We start from the raw sequence: 16,507 nt of genomic DNA, 5'->3' as shown, positions 1-16,507 counted from the left end.
TTTTAAAGTTGCTGCGCTGCTCACACTGATGCAAATTAGTTATTAAGAGTTCACAGAGAGGGCAAAAGTGAAATTTAATTGCAGTGGAGTCTTGTAAGTAGCCTCCAAAAACAAGATAATGACTAGGGCTAAATTCATCTTTCCTCCTGACCCCCTCGCCAAGAACATGTCTCATCATGTAGAAATACATTAGGCCCCTGGCTGAATGAGAACACAAATTCTACACCGTCGTCTCCCGGGGGAAATAAAGCCACCAGCATCACTCCATTCATCTTCACACTGTGCTTGGGAGACTACCATCAATAAAGCAGTAAAGTAAGGCTGCTGATGATGAATCAGGAATTAATGGCTCCATGCTGGGAGCGCTAAGCTGCCATTAAGGTGAAAGGTGACAAAACAAATGCCGCATTTTTCACTGCATGGTACAGTACAGCTCAACCCACCTTGACTCGTTGTGGATAGTACCTGGTTCTTTTTTTGATACCACCTCGGTCAAAGTTCTAAGTGAGCGGAGCTGATACTAAAAGGTGGAGTTAGAACACTGCAGACCACTGATCAGTCAGAGAGAATCGTCACTCATTCGCTCAACTCAGATTTAAAAAAATAAAAGAAAAGCAGCCTGCAAAACTACGCCATACACTATGTGCGCTTTGCCTTAAAATCGACAAAGTGCCTTTACCATTCAAGTAGAGGCTGAGATCAACCACCACTTAACAGTAAATGATTATTGTTGCCATGTTAGGCCATTGTTATTGTTTATAAAGCCAACACGTATATGTGTCATGCTGGTATGTTACATGTTAAACCTATCACTGCTCTTTTGAGAGAAAAGTTATGCCACTGTTGTTTAGTTCAGTGTAAAAAGCAAAGCCAGCGTTATGGAGGGTTGTTGTTGGGGCAGTAAAAAGGGCTACAGACTAGTCAGTGAATGCAAGTGTTGGTTAAGCGGGCAGTAGTGCAGTTTTATTGGAAAAGTGTGTATATGTGTGTGAAAGAGAGACAGAGAGAGAAAGAGAGTGTCTCTAAATACAAGTGTTGGTCATATGTTGGAGTATGTGTGTGAGTGAGTGAGTGAGTGAGTGTGTGTGTGTGTGTGTGTGTGTGTGTGTGTGTGTACACACATGCTTGGGTTGGTGTCACAAGTGTTGGTTATATGCAGGGGGATCCAGATATTAAACTGTGGTGGGCAAGTAATAATTTTACCTGTGTTTTTCATCATATAATAACAAGATAAAATCTTTGACTAAAATGACAAAATTACTGTTTTCTTTTGTTTTTTTTAATTGACTGAAATGTTCAATATGACCTGATAACTAAAAAATCCTAAAATGTTCGTCAACTAAAACCAATTAAAACTCGGAGCAAGTTGACTAAATATGATAAACACTAACAAGGACATTGGATTGGGATTACGATAAAATAAAATAAAACAAAAATAGCTTCCAAAATAAACAGTAATGTGACAGCAGTTGCTTGCGGCGCCTACTCTGAGGAGGAATTACCCGCAGTGGAAAACAAAACAGAAGAAAGAACCTGGTACCAAAAGTGAGTCGAGTTGAGCCGAACAATGCAGGTGAAATGCCGCAAAAGGTGGGTGCAAGAACGAGTACATATAACAGGGTGATCTGGTTCATTGGATTGTGTTGATTCTGTGAGGATTTGCACAAATCACACAGTAACTGGATACATATGAACACTTTTTAGTTAAAAAACAAGTGACAGGGCCTGTATCCAAAGCTCTTCAACTACTTGGAATGCCACTCATACTTGCCTTCAAATACCTCTGGGGCCATCCATGCTGCACTTCCTTTGTTGTTGGTCATGTGGGTCTGAATGTCGCATGCTGTTCCAAAGTCACATATCTTCAGCACAGTGCCGCCTGCCACTAGAAGCAGACTGAAACAAAGAAAGCAAGAAATACACCTCATAAGACGCTGACAATGCTTTGATCCTGAAATGATCAATAATAATCAATAATGAATCATTTCTTCACATTTCAACACTTTCTTTTCTTGTTTTGACCAGCTACAGGTTAACCCAGTGGATACTAATATCTTTTACTTGTGGCCCTTTTAATAGTCTTGTAAACCTGCAGATTTAACTTTGGACCCCTTGGAGGGGGTTTGCCCCCTGGTTGGGAAGCAATAAAGAAATAAAAATTTAAGTGAGATACCAGAGACAATAGCGATCACATAAGTTCTACTGTGACACTGCATCAAATGAAAGCTTAACAGTCTAATTTAAGTACTTCAAAGTGCACAATATATCAGTGTATTGACACAACCTCAACACTGGAAATAGAAGGATAAGTCTGGCCATCGGTGCGGAGAATCATTAAAAACAACATGGAAATAAATTCCTTGAACAATAACTCAAAGTTGACAACTTATCAAAATGTATGAGCTTGTTATTCCAAGAAACTCCACAACAGAAACAGACCAGCTGGTCATTCCCAGACAGTCCTGCCACTTCCTAGTAGAGTAACACCTCTGGGATCCCAACATCCTTCAGTAACACTATGTCACTGGGTGTTCAAACTGATAACACAGCAAAGCATAAAAAAATGGAAAGGGCTGCGCTGGTGGCTATGTGTTACTTTGGACACTTTCCCGACAATGGAGTACAATCCACCAAGTCCAGTTTGAGAAGCAGATCCATCCATCAGATGCCAGAACACTGCACAGCACTTTGGAACACTATGAGAAAGGATTTCACAACTAACTCTGGAATTATCTCAACACCAACGATGCTCTGCAGTAGCAGTGCAGGGTGAATGTTGTTGGACAGATAATCATGGTCTGAACCAGCTTTAACATGTATCTGTCAATATGAAACATATAAAAATGGAAAAGAGAGTCCAGAGGCTTTGCTTAAAAAACTGCTGTGTTGTCAAAGCCACTAGCGCAGAACTGTGTAGTTTCTTATACATGCAAAATTTTACACCTCTGCCAACACGGTTTTTGCAACCAAATAGGATAAAATCTGACAAAATGTCTTCCCTTCTGTTTCTGAGTTATGATGTTGAGTAATGGCCAGAAAAGTGTTCTTGCAGAACATTATGATGTCACAGTGGAGTTGACCTTTGACCTTGTGGATATAAAATGTCATCACTTCATCATTATATCCTTTAACACATTTGTGTCAAATTTTGTCATAATTAGCATATGAATTCTTGAGTTTTGACCCAAAACATGTTTTGTGAGGTCAAAGTGACCTTGACCTTTGAATGCCAAGATCTACTAAGTCCATCCTTGAGTCCGAGTGGATGTTTGTGCCAAATTAGAGTAAATTCCCTCAATGCATTCTTAAGATATAACATTCACGAGAACTGGGCAGATGGGCGAGATCACCGTGACCTTTGACCACCAAGATCTAATTAGTTCATCTCTAAGCTCAAGAGAACGTTTGTGCCAAATTGGGAATTCATCTTAAGGTGTACTTTAGATATTGTGTTCAGTAAATTGGGTTGGATGGATGGATAGATAAGACAACAAAACATAATGTCTCCGACCATGGCTGTTGCTGAGGCGGAAGCATAATAAAAAGTGGTCTTCCTAATCTGGTCTTGTACTAAAACAAGGAAAGAGTGGTTGCTCCAGTTACAACACATAAACACATTACAAATAAACATGGAAACACTGTTCACTAAAGAGACTGAGACAGATGTTCAAACCTCTGCACACCTGACCACACCTATTAAGACACAATAACCCTGCATACCTGCAATACTGTGTGATTCTGGAAAAACCTGTACACTTCTGGCTCACAATATCAAGGTTAACATCTGACCAATTTGAATTTACAGCACTTGTTCAACAACATGAACTTAATCAAACAAATTAAAGGAAACCACCAGGCACTCTGTTGGCACAGTGAAACAGGAGAGTGTGAGGTGAGGAGGAGCATACTTGGGTGGCTTGAGGTCCCTGTGAATGAGAGCCTTTGGTTTCATGCCATGGAGATAGGCCACGCCCTGGGAACACTGAAAACACCAGCTCATGGCATGGGAAGCAGTGTAATAGGGGAGGGGTTCAGCACCATGCAGCACTGTGGACAAGAGAGCACAGTCACAACCACCACCACAGACAATAAACCTACAGTGGAAGCAGAGAGTACTGCTTCATGACACTGTCGTACACACATCCACAACAACATACAGCCACCTCACACACTGTACTAACACCTTTTCCTTATAATTTCAACAAGTTAATTCCAGGAGGAAAAACTGACAATACATTGTTCAAAAACAGTATTCACAACTCAACTGAATGACATCAAAGTTAGGGTGCCATAGTGCAGCACCCAGGAGTAACTTTGATAGAGATTCAGTATCCAGGGAGAGGTAATTGTGAAGTGTGAAGCACAGCACAGAGTCCCATATTGTGTGGTTTAATCCTGGAAAAACAGAAACTTGCCAATCTGAACCTCTTGGGAATGAAAGCTGTTCTAAACATGAATGTGTTGGGGGAACAGATAAAAGGCCTACACACAGCCTGAAACACTCATGCATATATTAATTACTTGCAGTGATTCTTATAGAGCTGAGAAGCCTCTACGTGCATGTATGAACACCACAATTTTAATGAATAATTCCAGTTTATTCACACTTTGTCCTTATTTTTTAGTTTTGGCCATCACTTCAATCACACTGTCTTTTGGACCTGCTGAGATCTGGGACCCCTTTTACACCTTGTGTTAAAATGCGTCTTCTATCCATAGATCGTCCAGACTTAGTTTTCTTTGTTACGTACATCAGAGCCATTCAGGCAGATTTAGAAGGCAATAGCAAGGTCAACAAGAATGACACAGGCAAACGAGATTGTAAAGTCAGTGATCGACAATTAAGAGTACATCAGAGCTGAGGGAGACACTGCAGTAGTGTTAGCATTAAATGAGAGAGAGACCACCTTCAGTGTCAGAAGAGGCATAGCCGCTGCTACCTCGCTGGTTTGGAACAGTCACACACAATGACATATTCTCACCCACATAATTAGTCTATGTAGATTGAAAACGCAACTGCATTTACACTTGTGTTCAATGTGGTCACAATGCATTACTGACCATCTCAGGAGGTGGTACCTCTGATCTGATCAGAATCCATCCTAAATGCATTTGGGTGCATTAAAATCTGTACTTTAATGTGGTTAAGCTCTATCCAATTGTAATCCTATCAACCAAAAAGCATTTTAATGCAAGGTGTTAGGGGGATCAGGGAATACAGCAACATCACTACAACAAAGTCCAATGCGGAAAGAAACACGATAAGTTGCAGATCAGACAGGTTGTAAACAAACCAACAGTTTATCCGGCACATCTAAAAGCACTGTATTTGGAGGTCCCAAACGGGCCAAACTGTTAACAACAATCCCTCACTGTATAGAAAAAAATGAGTGCAGGCAACTGCTGTATGTACAGTTGGTCAAAGTTTAATGAAATCTGTCTGTAGGCTATGGTGGATGTTTATTACAAAAAAGTTGGGTATTCAGTTTAAATGAAAGTTTAACCTGGGGATTGTCTAAAACCTGTCGATCGTCTGACTGCTCATATTTCCTGACCCTGTGGGACTTCATTTTAGTGATATTTCCACATTCTCAGATCTTAACAATTGACTATGGAAATACAATCTTTTTATTACCCATAGTAATGATGGTCAAAGCAATAAAAACAAAACCCAAAATGCAATAAAACTAATTATCCTTTAACTGGAAACAGTAAAGTTCCAACTATATTCTATGAAGTGTGAGTAATAAAATTGATTATGCTGTGCCTTGTGTGGTCAGCTTTAGTGGTCCATATCCGCAAAGTCAGACCTCTCTTTCAGCAGTGTTTTCCCTACTTATTAAACATAAGGTTACACTCTTGAGGCCATATTTAGACAAGGTCTACGATGCTGAATTTAGCTGAAACATTGGCAGATTGTTATTCACGAGACATAGCATGACTATTTCCTAGGTCCATTTGGATATATACTGCAGGGACAAACAAAGCTGTGCTGCATATCACTGTGTAGAGACTAGTATATAAAGGAATTGGACAAATGACTGAACATGCAAACAGTGGGAGGGTCAACTGCACAGGGCTGCTTCTCATGTCTGTGCAAGGCTGTGCTTATTTCGCTACTAGCAAAGCAGAGGAAATGCCGTCATCGCTAATACAACAGTATTGTTCTCTCATGCAACATGTAGACTCACCATTGTACAATGACCCGCCTTCAGCATATTCCATCACAAGACAGACCTGAAGAAGATAGAAAATTATCAGAAACTCACAGATTCAATCAGACAGACATTTAAAGCATAAAAGACCAGTGATGCTCAACTCCTGCCCACAGGCCAAATCCAGCCCACAGTAGGGTACCTGGTGGCCTGATGACCATTTTCTAATTTATAATAAAAATGAACTGATTCACACTGGGATTTTTTTGTACTATTAATGTAAATAAGGTGCCAGAGCACATAAAAAGCACCAAAAAACAGTGCTAGGGGAGGATCCCCTAGACCCCCTGACAGAGAACCAGGCATGTCCTCAAATCCTATGAACATCAGTGTGCAACTGACCTGTGCAGTGCTGCTCTGACTGTATTTGCCTCTTGGCAAAGATGAGTGAGGACAGCAAATGTAAACAAGCAATTCATTTATTATATATTCTAATAATTATTATCAATTTTCGTTTATCAACTGGTCCCTTTTCTGATGTCATTTTGTAAAAGTGGCCCCCAGGTAAAGCAAGATGAGTATCCCTATACAAGGATATATTGAGACACACAATTACTGGTTAGTTGAATCATCAACATGGCTGTGTAGTTAAAGTTCCATTGTGTAAGATTTAAGTGTAAGGGAACTGTGTGTAAGGGGAATTAAGTGGCATCTAGCAGTGTGGATTGCAGACTGCAACCAGCTGAAACTTCTTTGGGGTTGAATTCCTTTGATGTTCATTGTTCAGCTGGTTTTTACCAGGAGCTGAATTAGCCTCAGAGGTCTCTTCCTCTCCAAAGCAAACAGACCCATTGATTTAAACCGCTAAAAACACTGAATAAAGCAGAATCACGTTTCAAATCAGTGTTTTTCCAATGCTCTTGTCTCAGGGGGGCTGATGCAAAAATGTGAATGGCCCTATTGAGAGCCATGCGTTTGGTTTGACCATTCTGGGTTGCAGTAGAAACATGGTAGTGCAACATGGTGATCTCCATAGACAAGAACCTGCTACTCATGTAGATAGATTTTAAGGTAACGAAAACCCTATGGTTCTTATTTTCAGGTGACAATACACTTAAGAAAACAAACTTGTTTCATTAGATTCCACTTCTGCCAATATAGCCCACTAGGTCCTTCATATTGGACCTTTAAGAGAACATAACATATAATAACATTTAAGTTGACTTACTGGATTATTGCAAGAACCATACAACTTCACAATGTTGTGGTGATTCACACGTGAAAGCTGCCGGAGCTGAGGAAAGAGAGGAAACATTACACACAATTCCATCCACATACATACTATTCAACCATTTCAATACACAAATATTTATAACCCTGTGTGTCACTACTACTACTGATGGCACTGATATGATGTGAAACAAATTCAACTGTAACATTAGCTAGATTTTGACAGGGTGTGTCAGCTAAACATGTTGTGGCAATGCAAACTCCAGTTAAGACAATCGCAACCTACCTCGACAATAAAGGCTTTCCTCTCGGATTCACTCTCAATGGTCTTGATTGCAACATCTTTGCCTTTCCATTTGGCTTTGCAAACAACACCAAAGGCTCCTCTCCCCACCACCTACAAATGGACAGATCACAGGAAAGTTACCCCTAATTGTTAACATCTGCACCTTGTCTTTTGAACATCCATGTAGAGCACCAAGTCTTGTCAGTGTCATGGACATGAACAGACCACAAAAATAAACACAACCCACCTCCTCAACCTCAATATCCTCATAGTTGATTTCCTCAAATGGATATCCAGGAGGTGTTTCAAGTATATCGGCGGATGGTAACGTTAGAGACATTACTAGCTAACGTCAGCTAGTAATTTACTGAAAAGAGAGCAAAATGCGGACAGAAAAAAACCATAAATGTCAACGTCTTAACACAGTTTAATTGAGCACAGATATGCGCAGACTTGCTTCGAGACATGTATCACAATGGCACACACTTGCATGACGGACGTGTTAGCCAGAGCATTGTTGAATAACATAATAAATACGTTAGCTACTTAAAAAAAGGTGCTGCATGGTAAGTTACACATCGTTTCCCCAACTGTCAAACAAGATTCAGTGGCTTAATATTAGCCTCCTGTCAGCTGGTATGATGCAGTCAACCAACTGGCTAACCGTGTAGCTTAACTAGCATATCGGACTGCAGCTGCCACAGAAAAACTGTCACTGAAATGTCACAGTCCTTAAAAGTTAGCTTTCGGTATATGTAATTCAGTACTATAGTATCACCATAAACGGGTGCTGACAATAATATAACATTAGCATACCACAAAAACAAGCTACTCAAGGCCTACAGTGTATTAGCTAGCCAGCTTGCGTTAGCTGGCTGGCCTGGTTGCTAACGCTAGCTACTGGGACTTATTAGCTTTAACAATCCAACCCTTCGCAGTTGTCTTGTCACCAGCGCCGGCTCTCTGGACATGGGGATATTTTCTGCTATTAATGTACGGAAAACCGAGGAATAACGTCCATTTTTAAAAATAGTCTTTCTCTATCCACTTGACAACCACACATAACTTTTTCACAACTCGTCTAGCTGGCTTGCTAGGAGTGTATTTTTATTCTTCGCAGGAGCAGCTCCATCAGGAAGTGTGTGCGCACTGCAATTGTGTCCCCTGCACATTGAACAGCGGACCTCATTCCAACCTATGAAAAAGAACAGGCTCTCTTTAATGTTGTAATTTTTTGAGGTGGAGCTTATATTGAATATTACATATTATTAACCGAACTAATTTCTATGTTGCTGAATAGTTTAAACTATAACAAAGCCTCATATTTTATGAGACACTCATTTATTTTGTATGAAAACCTAGTTTATTTGACTACTGGGCCTAGCAGCTTATTTAGCTGTCAGTAAAATGTAGTAAAATTGAAACTGCAGTATTTACCGAAACGTAGTGGAGCTGAAGTATACTGTTAACGGAGTAGTTAAGTAAATGTGGTCCAATTACTACTTTGACTACAATTTGCAGTAGTTGGGTAGCAATTCAAAATTCAGTATCTTTAGTAGTCAATTACATAAGTTACTACTACAATTGAAAACTATGAATAGAGTACCCCAGGACCAATGTTAGCTTGCTACTAGCTTTGTCTAAGTGTGTGCGCACTGCAATTCTGTCCCCTGCACATTGAACAGCAGACCTCATTTCAGTCTTTAAAAAAGAGGAAAAAAAGGTTCTCTTTAAACTTTTTGAGGTGGAGCTAATATTAAATATTATGAATTTAACTAATTTATATATTGCTGGCTAATTTAAACTATAACAAAGCATCATATTTTATGAGAAAATCATTTATTTTGTCTGAGACACAGTTTGTGGGCCTAGCTACTTATTTAGCTGTCAGAAAAATGTGTTGATAAAAATGAATAAAAAACAATAAAAACATTTCCTGCTGAAATATAGTGGAGTTTAAGTATAAACTAACTACAGTTGCAGAGTAGTAAACGACTTGAAGTTTAATTACTACTTTATCCACAGTTTGCAGTAGTTGGTTAGCATTTTAACTACATTCAAATCTCAGTATCTTTAGTGTTTATTCACATAGGCTACTATTGCAATTGAATACTATGAATAGAGTGCCCCAGAAACAATGTTAGCTTGCTTCTAGCTTTGTCTAAGGGTGGTTAACTGGATATGATTGGCACTCCTTGAATATTTTTGAAAAGATAAGTGAGTGTTTGTTTGCCATACATGTTTGCATAGAGTGCTTGCTCTGCCAAGACAATAAAACTGGCGGGGTAACTTAATCATCCTATGTGTCGCTGCCACCATCTGCTGGCTAATGTTAAACCGAGAGAAGGATCATGTTAATTATTAATGTCAGCTTATAGGTTTATGGAATGCAGGAATAAATCAGAAAACCCGGAAATGAGTTAGCATTTTAGCACTCTGGATTCCCTCACCTCAAAGTCAGTGACTTTTTTAATGTGTTTTTGGTTAGATGCCTGAAATAGGGTTTGTTGTTAACACAAATTTAAGAGGCCTTTGTGTTTCATTTTACCAAATAAAATACATTTTTAAGCTTTTATGTCCTAAAAAAGGCAGTTGCTAACAAGTGGCTAAATACAGAACGTCATCCTGTTGAACACGGCTTTACTGCTTTGTTGTTGTAGGGATGTTAACCGTAGTATAGCTCATTAATAGCCCTGCATTAGCTTTAATTTCTTTCAATTGCATTTAGGCTTGGAAAATCATAAAAGTGCTGTTCATTTGTGAGGATCGTCTTGCTGAATAAAACATTTAAGTGTCATAAACATTTATTTGCCACAGATCTTATTTTCTGCAATAATCCAAAATCCAATGGAAAAATCCCATTGGCTTTTTGATGAGGGAACCAGGGTGATGCAAACAACCATGTCAGCCTACAGAAAAACGTCATCCCTGGAGCACCTATTTCCATAAAAGTTTAGCATCTTCCCTGAATCCACCTCAACAATTGCTCCCTATCCTCCCCTTAAAACACATCCTTGGACTGCCTACTGTAGGTGGCCTGCCCTAGTCCCTAATAAACCACACCTACACTAGGCTACTTAGTGTCAGCTCAGTTGTACCTTGGTGTAACAATATGAAATTCCAGACTCAGATTGTTATCATTTCCCGTGATGTAGTTCAAGTGTAGTCAAACTAACTTTTAAAAATAGTATACTTTGACAAGCTATAATTTTTTGAGGGTAAGATGTAGTTAAACTACTTTTCATTGCAAAGTAGCTAGTAATTTGGTAAACTACAGTTTTAATGTAGCTTCCCTCAACACTAAGAGCAACACAAAATGAAAACGGTCAAGTAAAGTACAAGAACCTCAAAATTGCTTAAGTAGCCTACAGTACTTGAGGAAATGGATTACAATGTCAAGTCAATGTAATCCATCGAAATCCAATATTTTTAATCAAATCAGAGTCCAATTTGTTTCACAAAATATTCATAACTCAAGGTTCACTTAGCTTTTCAGTATATTTCAACCACATCTCACAGGCTTTGACATACAGCTGGAAGCTCTGGAAAAAAAGCTAGTTATTATTGTCAAGCTACTGTTTCCAAGGTCAAAAATGTACTTTTACTCTCAGCAGTAGTGTTTGAGTGAGCATATCTTTTAACATCCTACTTGCAGAAAGTTAAGCCAAATTCAAAATGTTGAAAGAAAAGACAAAAAAGTTGCCTTATAAATTAATAATTTATGATTTATTCAAACATAATTAACAAAATAAAAAAAGAGTTGCTTGGTTGGCTTGGTTCTGCTCCCCAAGTTGCCCCCCCCCCCCCCAAAATGACAGTGAAGCCATTGAAAGAGTGTTCAAGTTGCATTGACATTAATGTAAGGAAAATAAGTATTTCTGAAATGCTGCTCACATGTTCATGCATCAATATTGTAATACATAGGCTAATAATATAACATTGACAGGGGCCATTGAGACTTTGAATACTAAAAGATCCGAATACTTCTTTGACACTGTTTGATTCTATTCCAGTTATTTTTTTGTTTCCACTAATTGGTACCATGGTCTGTCCATTTTGCCACTGTGCTGCTCCTAATCCTCCTGGGGAAGATATCCCTTTGAATTTCTCCCTTTGTTTTTCTCATTTTGTTTTCCTTATGTGCTCAGATTTTTTATTGTAGCCCTCCCAGGCTGGCTCATCTAGAATAGTTCCATGTCTCAGTGGTAAATATGTGATAAAGGCTAATAAACTTGACTTTTTAATTGACATTTGACTTTGTGTGAAATACAACTTGTTGGTTCGGAGCACCTCTGTCAATCTGTCTCTACGGACTCTGAGTTCAGTGAAAGTTCTGCTGACCTTTGATGTAACAATTTAGCCTCGCAAGCAAGACCCTCCTTGATCAGACAAGTAACACTTATGTAATGTCAAAATTACATTTGTGAGGAGGGATGTTATATAAACACAGCACTTGATGAATGCTAATTACATGCTCCACTCACAGGGAGTAATAAAGCTAGTTCCCAATGGAGGCTTTCCAAACCACTAGGCAAGCACAACTCATACTAATGAGCATGAACTAATTTGTTGTGATATTGAACAGAGGGTTGTTAATAGCAGGAGCCATCCCTCTCCCCTGAAATAATTATTCTAATCGCTCATTTCAAAGGTGATTAAAATGCTCTCACCTGGCAGTTTTTCCGGGACTACCTGCACAGGCATATGGTTTGGGACCTGCGGTCAACAGGAAGTTGCATGTTTGTTTACTCTCTTAGCTGCCTGAAATCTTTGAAGGGCCAGACCTGATAGACTGCTGTCCTTCTGGACTGGTGACTTTCACTGCTTGCAAAGAAGGCATCCTTGCAGCTGTGTGGCATCATCATGCAGCAACATGAGGATATTGAGTAATATGCTGCAATACCAAAGTGACATTCACCAGCTGGGGATGGAATTTAATGTGATCTGTGAGAGGACAAAATACAGCTGTCATCAGGTCTGTACAATCCATTCAGGAGATCCTGACATTGAACACACAGTGATTACATTTATAAGTCCATTTCCAAGCTGGATTTTCTAGTTGAAGTCTTAGAAAAAAGAGGTTGCCAAACAGCCTACAGTTGTCTTAGATAAGCACAGTATTCTTCGAGTGTCAGTTTGGTTTCTGCTGATGCTGTTCGATCATAGGACAACCACTTCGGTGAGTATACTGATGACTTGTATCTCTGAGTCAGCCCTTGAGTGGTTCTCCTCCTACCTCTCTGTCAGGAGCTGGTGTTCAGTCACTGTTGATAACTATGCCCCCTCATCTTTCAGATGTATCTTCTCCAAGACTGTAGGTCAAATGCTTGAGTCAAGTTTTCAAGCTGTGTATACTTAAAGAAACATTGTCTCTGGCTGGCAATATTGGGTCCAATCCCTCTTTGTTTGAAGAATATCAACTCTTGCCATCACGCAGAAAATTTAGAGTCCCACAGACTTGTCTGAACAGGTTAAGGAACAACCCCGAAGTACTACTATGGTTTCTAAAGAGCCTCAGTGTACATAGGTTGAACACTGAATGTGATAGGAATTACTAATTTGTTGTACTGAATCCACTTTTCGTAATGTCTGGTGTCATTTTTTTCAGCATTTGCAGTATAGTTCTGTTGTTTGGTTAAATGTTGTTTTGTAATTTTGGATCTGTATGTACCTATGTGAAACAGTTGTTGCCCTGGGATACAAGAAGAATTGCTGAATGTTTAATGATAATAAAGTGAAATCAAATCAAATCAAATCAAATCTTCTTTTCTGTGGTGTGCCCCAAGGCTCTATCTTGGGTCCTGTTTCAGTTTGCTTCATATGCTCCCACTTGGACAGAAAATATGATGTTTTAAAGGCTTCTATACAATTATTCATGTCACTTAATAAGTGTAAAAATGTAGCAAAATTAGTCAGCTCAGTTTATCTGATCTTAAATGTACCCTTTGAAATCTAGGCATCATTATTTACAAGACAGTGATTCTTTACCATTATGTGTGAAGTATTTAATTTGATCCTATTTTTTCCACCTGAGGAACCTCAACAATCTTAGGTCCATTGTGTCTGAGAGTTTGATGGAGACAAATATTCATGATTTATTTCATGCCATCTAGACTGCTGTAACTCTTCTAACACTTTTCACTACAGTAAACCAGACTTTCCTGGAACACTTACAAGTGGTCCAGAATGCTGCTGCAGTACATTAGACCAGGTCTTTAAAAGAGTCTGCTGTGACAAAGATCTTCACTGGGTTCACATCAAATTCAGAATTTAATTTACGATTCTTGTGCCCCCTTGTAGAGTCCGGCATGGTCAGGCAGCTGCCTTCATTAGCAGCCCAGCGGCCAGAAGCAAATGTTGGCATTGTACGTTTTTGCAAACCACAGACATTATATGTGTACGTTTCATACTTATCACATCGACGTTTCTAAAGTAATGTAGTATATGAGCTGAATTTGTGTGTTTCCAGCGTCTTTTTAAGACACCAGGCTTGTGTATTTTTTTTAGTGACCTGTCATTGTTGATGTCTGTCAAGACATCGCTATGTTTCCTGCCAGGCTAGTGCTATCAAAAGCAGTTGTATTTTTTTTTAGATATAGCTGCATTTCCTGCTAGGAGAGTGCAATGAAAAGCAGTTGGGTTTTTTATGGGGACATTGCTGAGTTGCCTGCCTGGGACACTGGTATGATACGCAGTTGTTTTTTATTGAGACACTGTTGCGTTACCCACCTGGCATAGTGTCATGAAAAGCTGTTGTTTATTGCTGAGACATTGCAGCGTTTCTTGCCTGGATATTGCCATTAAAAGTGGTTGTTTTTTTACAGAGACTGCTGCATTTCCTGACTAGGATAGCGTGACCAAAAGTGGTGTTCTTTTTACTAAGACATTGTTGCGTTATCTGCCAGAATAGAGCCAAGAAAAGTGGTTGTTTTTTTTACAGCAACATCAACAACTTCTCCAGCTGCATGCCAACAAAACCATGTTTTTTTTTAAGCCCAAACCATGATCTTTTCCTAACCATAACCAAGTGAGTTTTGTGCCTGAACCTAACCACACGTTAACCACAGTGCTGCTGAAACCTACGTACAAATGTAATGTATCCATGATTTGCAGAAATGTACAATACCAACGTTTTTTTAGGCAATGAAGTTGTCATTAGAGAACTATTGCAGCCCTCAATCACCAGCAGGTTTCTGAGGTCTTCAGATCAAGGTCTATGGTTGTTTCTCATTCCTCTCGATTTACTGGCTCCTGAAATTTAAAAAAACAAACAACAAACCTAAAATCTTTTCTTTTGGACTTCAGATGTGTCATCCCTTTTTTAAAATCAGCTCAAGATATACCTTTTTAGACTTGTCTTTCATGCATCTTTATTTTATTTTCTATCAATATTTTTGAAAGTGCTCTCATGTCTATATTTTATGTATGCTGCTTTGACTTGTGAAATACTTTGTGATACCTGCTCCAAAAAGGTGTGACACAAATAAATGTACTCCTTTCTAGAAATCCCTGTATTCTTTTGTCTCATGCACAGTAGGAGTCAGTGTGTTATGTGTTAATATGGCCACAGGGTGTTGCTGTTGCACTTCCAACAGCTGGCCTCTCCTTCAGATGAGTCTGATAGTGATCAATCACAGTTCCCTCTTTTCTCCACTTATATAAGACCAGTATATTTCATCTGTTTGTGCGCCACTATACACAGGAATTTCTCACAATTAGAATGCATTCATTTATATTCTTATGTCAGCATCAGCACTCTCCTACGCGGGAAATAATCTGTTCCCTCCGTTAAGTCGTATGATTGATTACGGTTCAGTCGTGCAGCTGATGAACATTTGTCTTGTGTTTATGGCTTTTAAGTGCCACGATCGCTCCAGGTCGGCGTTATGGATATCTCCGTCCCCGATAAGACTTACATTGTTTAATTAGAGTGGAGGCAAAAAAAGGCCACTGTTTGCAAATATTCACCCAAATCATTTTCTATAAGTGGAGCAACTCCCACCGCTGCACCCCACTGACAAGTAAACACTGTAGACGCTGGGGACCGCTGCAAAGTCATTTTGCAAAATCATTTTAACTTTATCTAAATGCTCCGTTCACTTGCGCTGAATTTATTTGACAGATGAAATACATCACCTGAAAAATAATCCCATAGGCTAATTAGTATTAGTCTGAGGGACTGTTTCTGCAGCGTGCACACGGCTGAATACCCAATAGAGTCACAGTGCGAATCAAAGAGCTACACCTGAAAGAGTGGCTTAAATCCTATAGAAGGCTCTGCAAAGACTGTAGCAATGGGACTATTACAGCCAAGGCATGTTCAAAGCCCAGGTAGAAATGAATGCATTATTTGCCTCTCTGTTCTCACTTGAAGAGCTGCTTTGAATCAGATTGCCTCCCCAACCTCCTTTTCCCTCCTGTTCACCAAGTGACAAAGCAGCTCCAGTCCATCACAGCTGGTGGTGGCTGCACCAGTGTATGGACTGACTGCTCAGCGGGGATGTGGGGGGTGTGGGGGGTACAGGCAGAGTGACCTTTCTGCATTCTCCCACCAAGACTGGGATGCATCAGAGTTGATAAGTGGCCTTGAGAGGAGGGAACGAGGGCCCACGTTGCTGTTAGACGCAGCCTTTCCCTCCCATCCTAACCCACCAACCACCCACTCAAACGCCTGTGTGATGAAGCCTCCCTTGTTTCTCTTGTGGGATAATTTATCCACTCAGGCGTATCTGAGGGGAGTGGCTGACCTTTTCATTCTGAACACTAATGCTACCTTTTGGGTGATTTTAAGAGCAGGAGTTGGTGTGTTGCACAAGACACCTGCCTGCTGGATTAG

The 16,507-nt window shown here is 39.7% G+C and overlaps 1 protein-coding gene across 2 annotated transcripts in view; it reads right to left on the bottom strand.

Annotated features, from left to right (window-relative positions):
* The window catches only part of map3k7 (mitogen-activated protein kinase kinase kinase 7), a 28,450-nt gene extending 19,608 nt beyond the window's left edge, over positions 1-8,842 (bottom strand). The window contains exons 1-7 of one of the 2 annotated variants that reach the window (XM_049590436.1): positions 8,601-8,842; positions 7,919-8,038; positions 7,672-7,782; positions 7,384-7,449; positions 6,192-6,237; positions 3,909-4,047; positions 1,768-1,896 (exon numbers count right to left, since the gene is read on the bottom strand). In XM_049590436.1, coding sequence (XP_049446393.1) covers positions 1,768-1,896; positions 3,909-4,047; positions 6,192-6,237; positions 7,384-7,449; positions 7,672-7,782; positions 7,919-8,011 — 584 coding nt within the window. In that variant the 5' untranslated portion in view covers positions 8,012-8,038; positions 8,601-8,842. The remainder of the gene's footprint in view (positions 1-1,767; positions 1,897-3,908; positions 4,048-6,191; positions 6,238-7,383; positions 7,450-7,671; positions 7,783-7,918; positions 8,039-8,600) is intronic. The other variant, XM_049590437.1, reaches the window with a different exon arrangement.
* Positions 8,843-16,507: the final 7,665 nt, after the last annotated feature.

This window comes from Epinephelus fuscoguttatus, linkage group LG11 (assembly GCF_011397635.1).
Source record: "Epinephelus fuscoguttatus linkage group LG11, E.fuscoguttatus.final_Chr_v1".
In the NCBI taxonomy this organism is placed as follows: Eukaryota; Metazoa; Chordata; class Actinopteri; order Perciformes; family Serranidae; genus Epinephelus; species Epinephelus fuscoguttatus.
The sequence above is the reverse complement of the archived record's forward strand: the minus strand, read 5'-3'. Positions and strand labels throughout refer to the sequence as shown.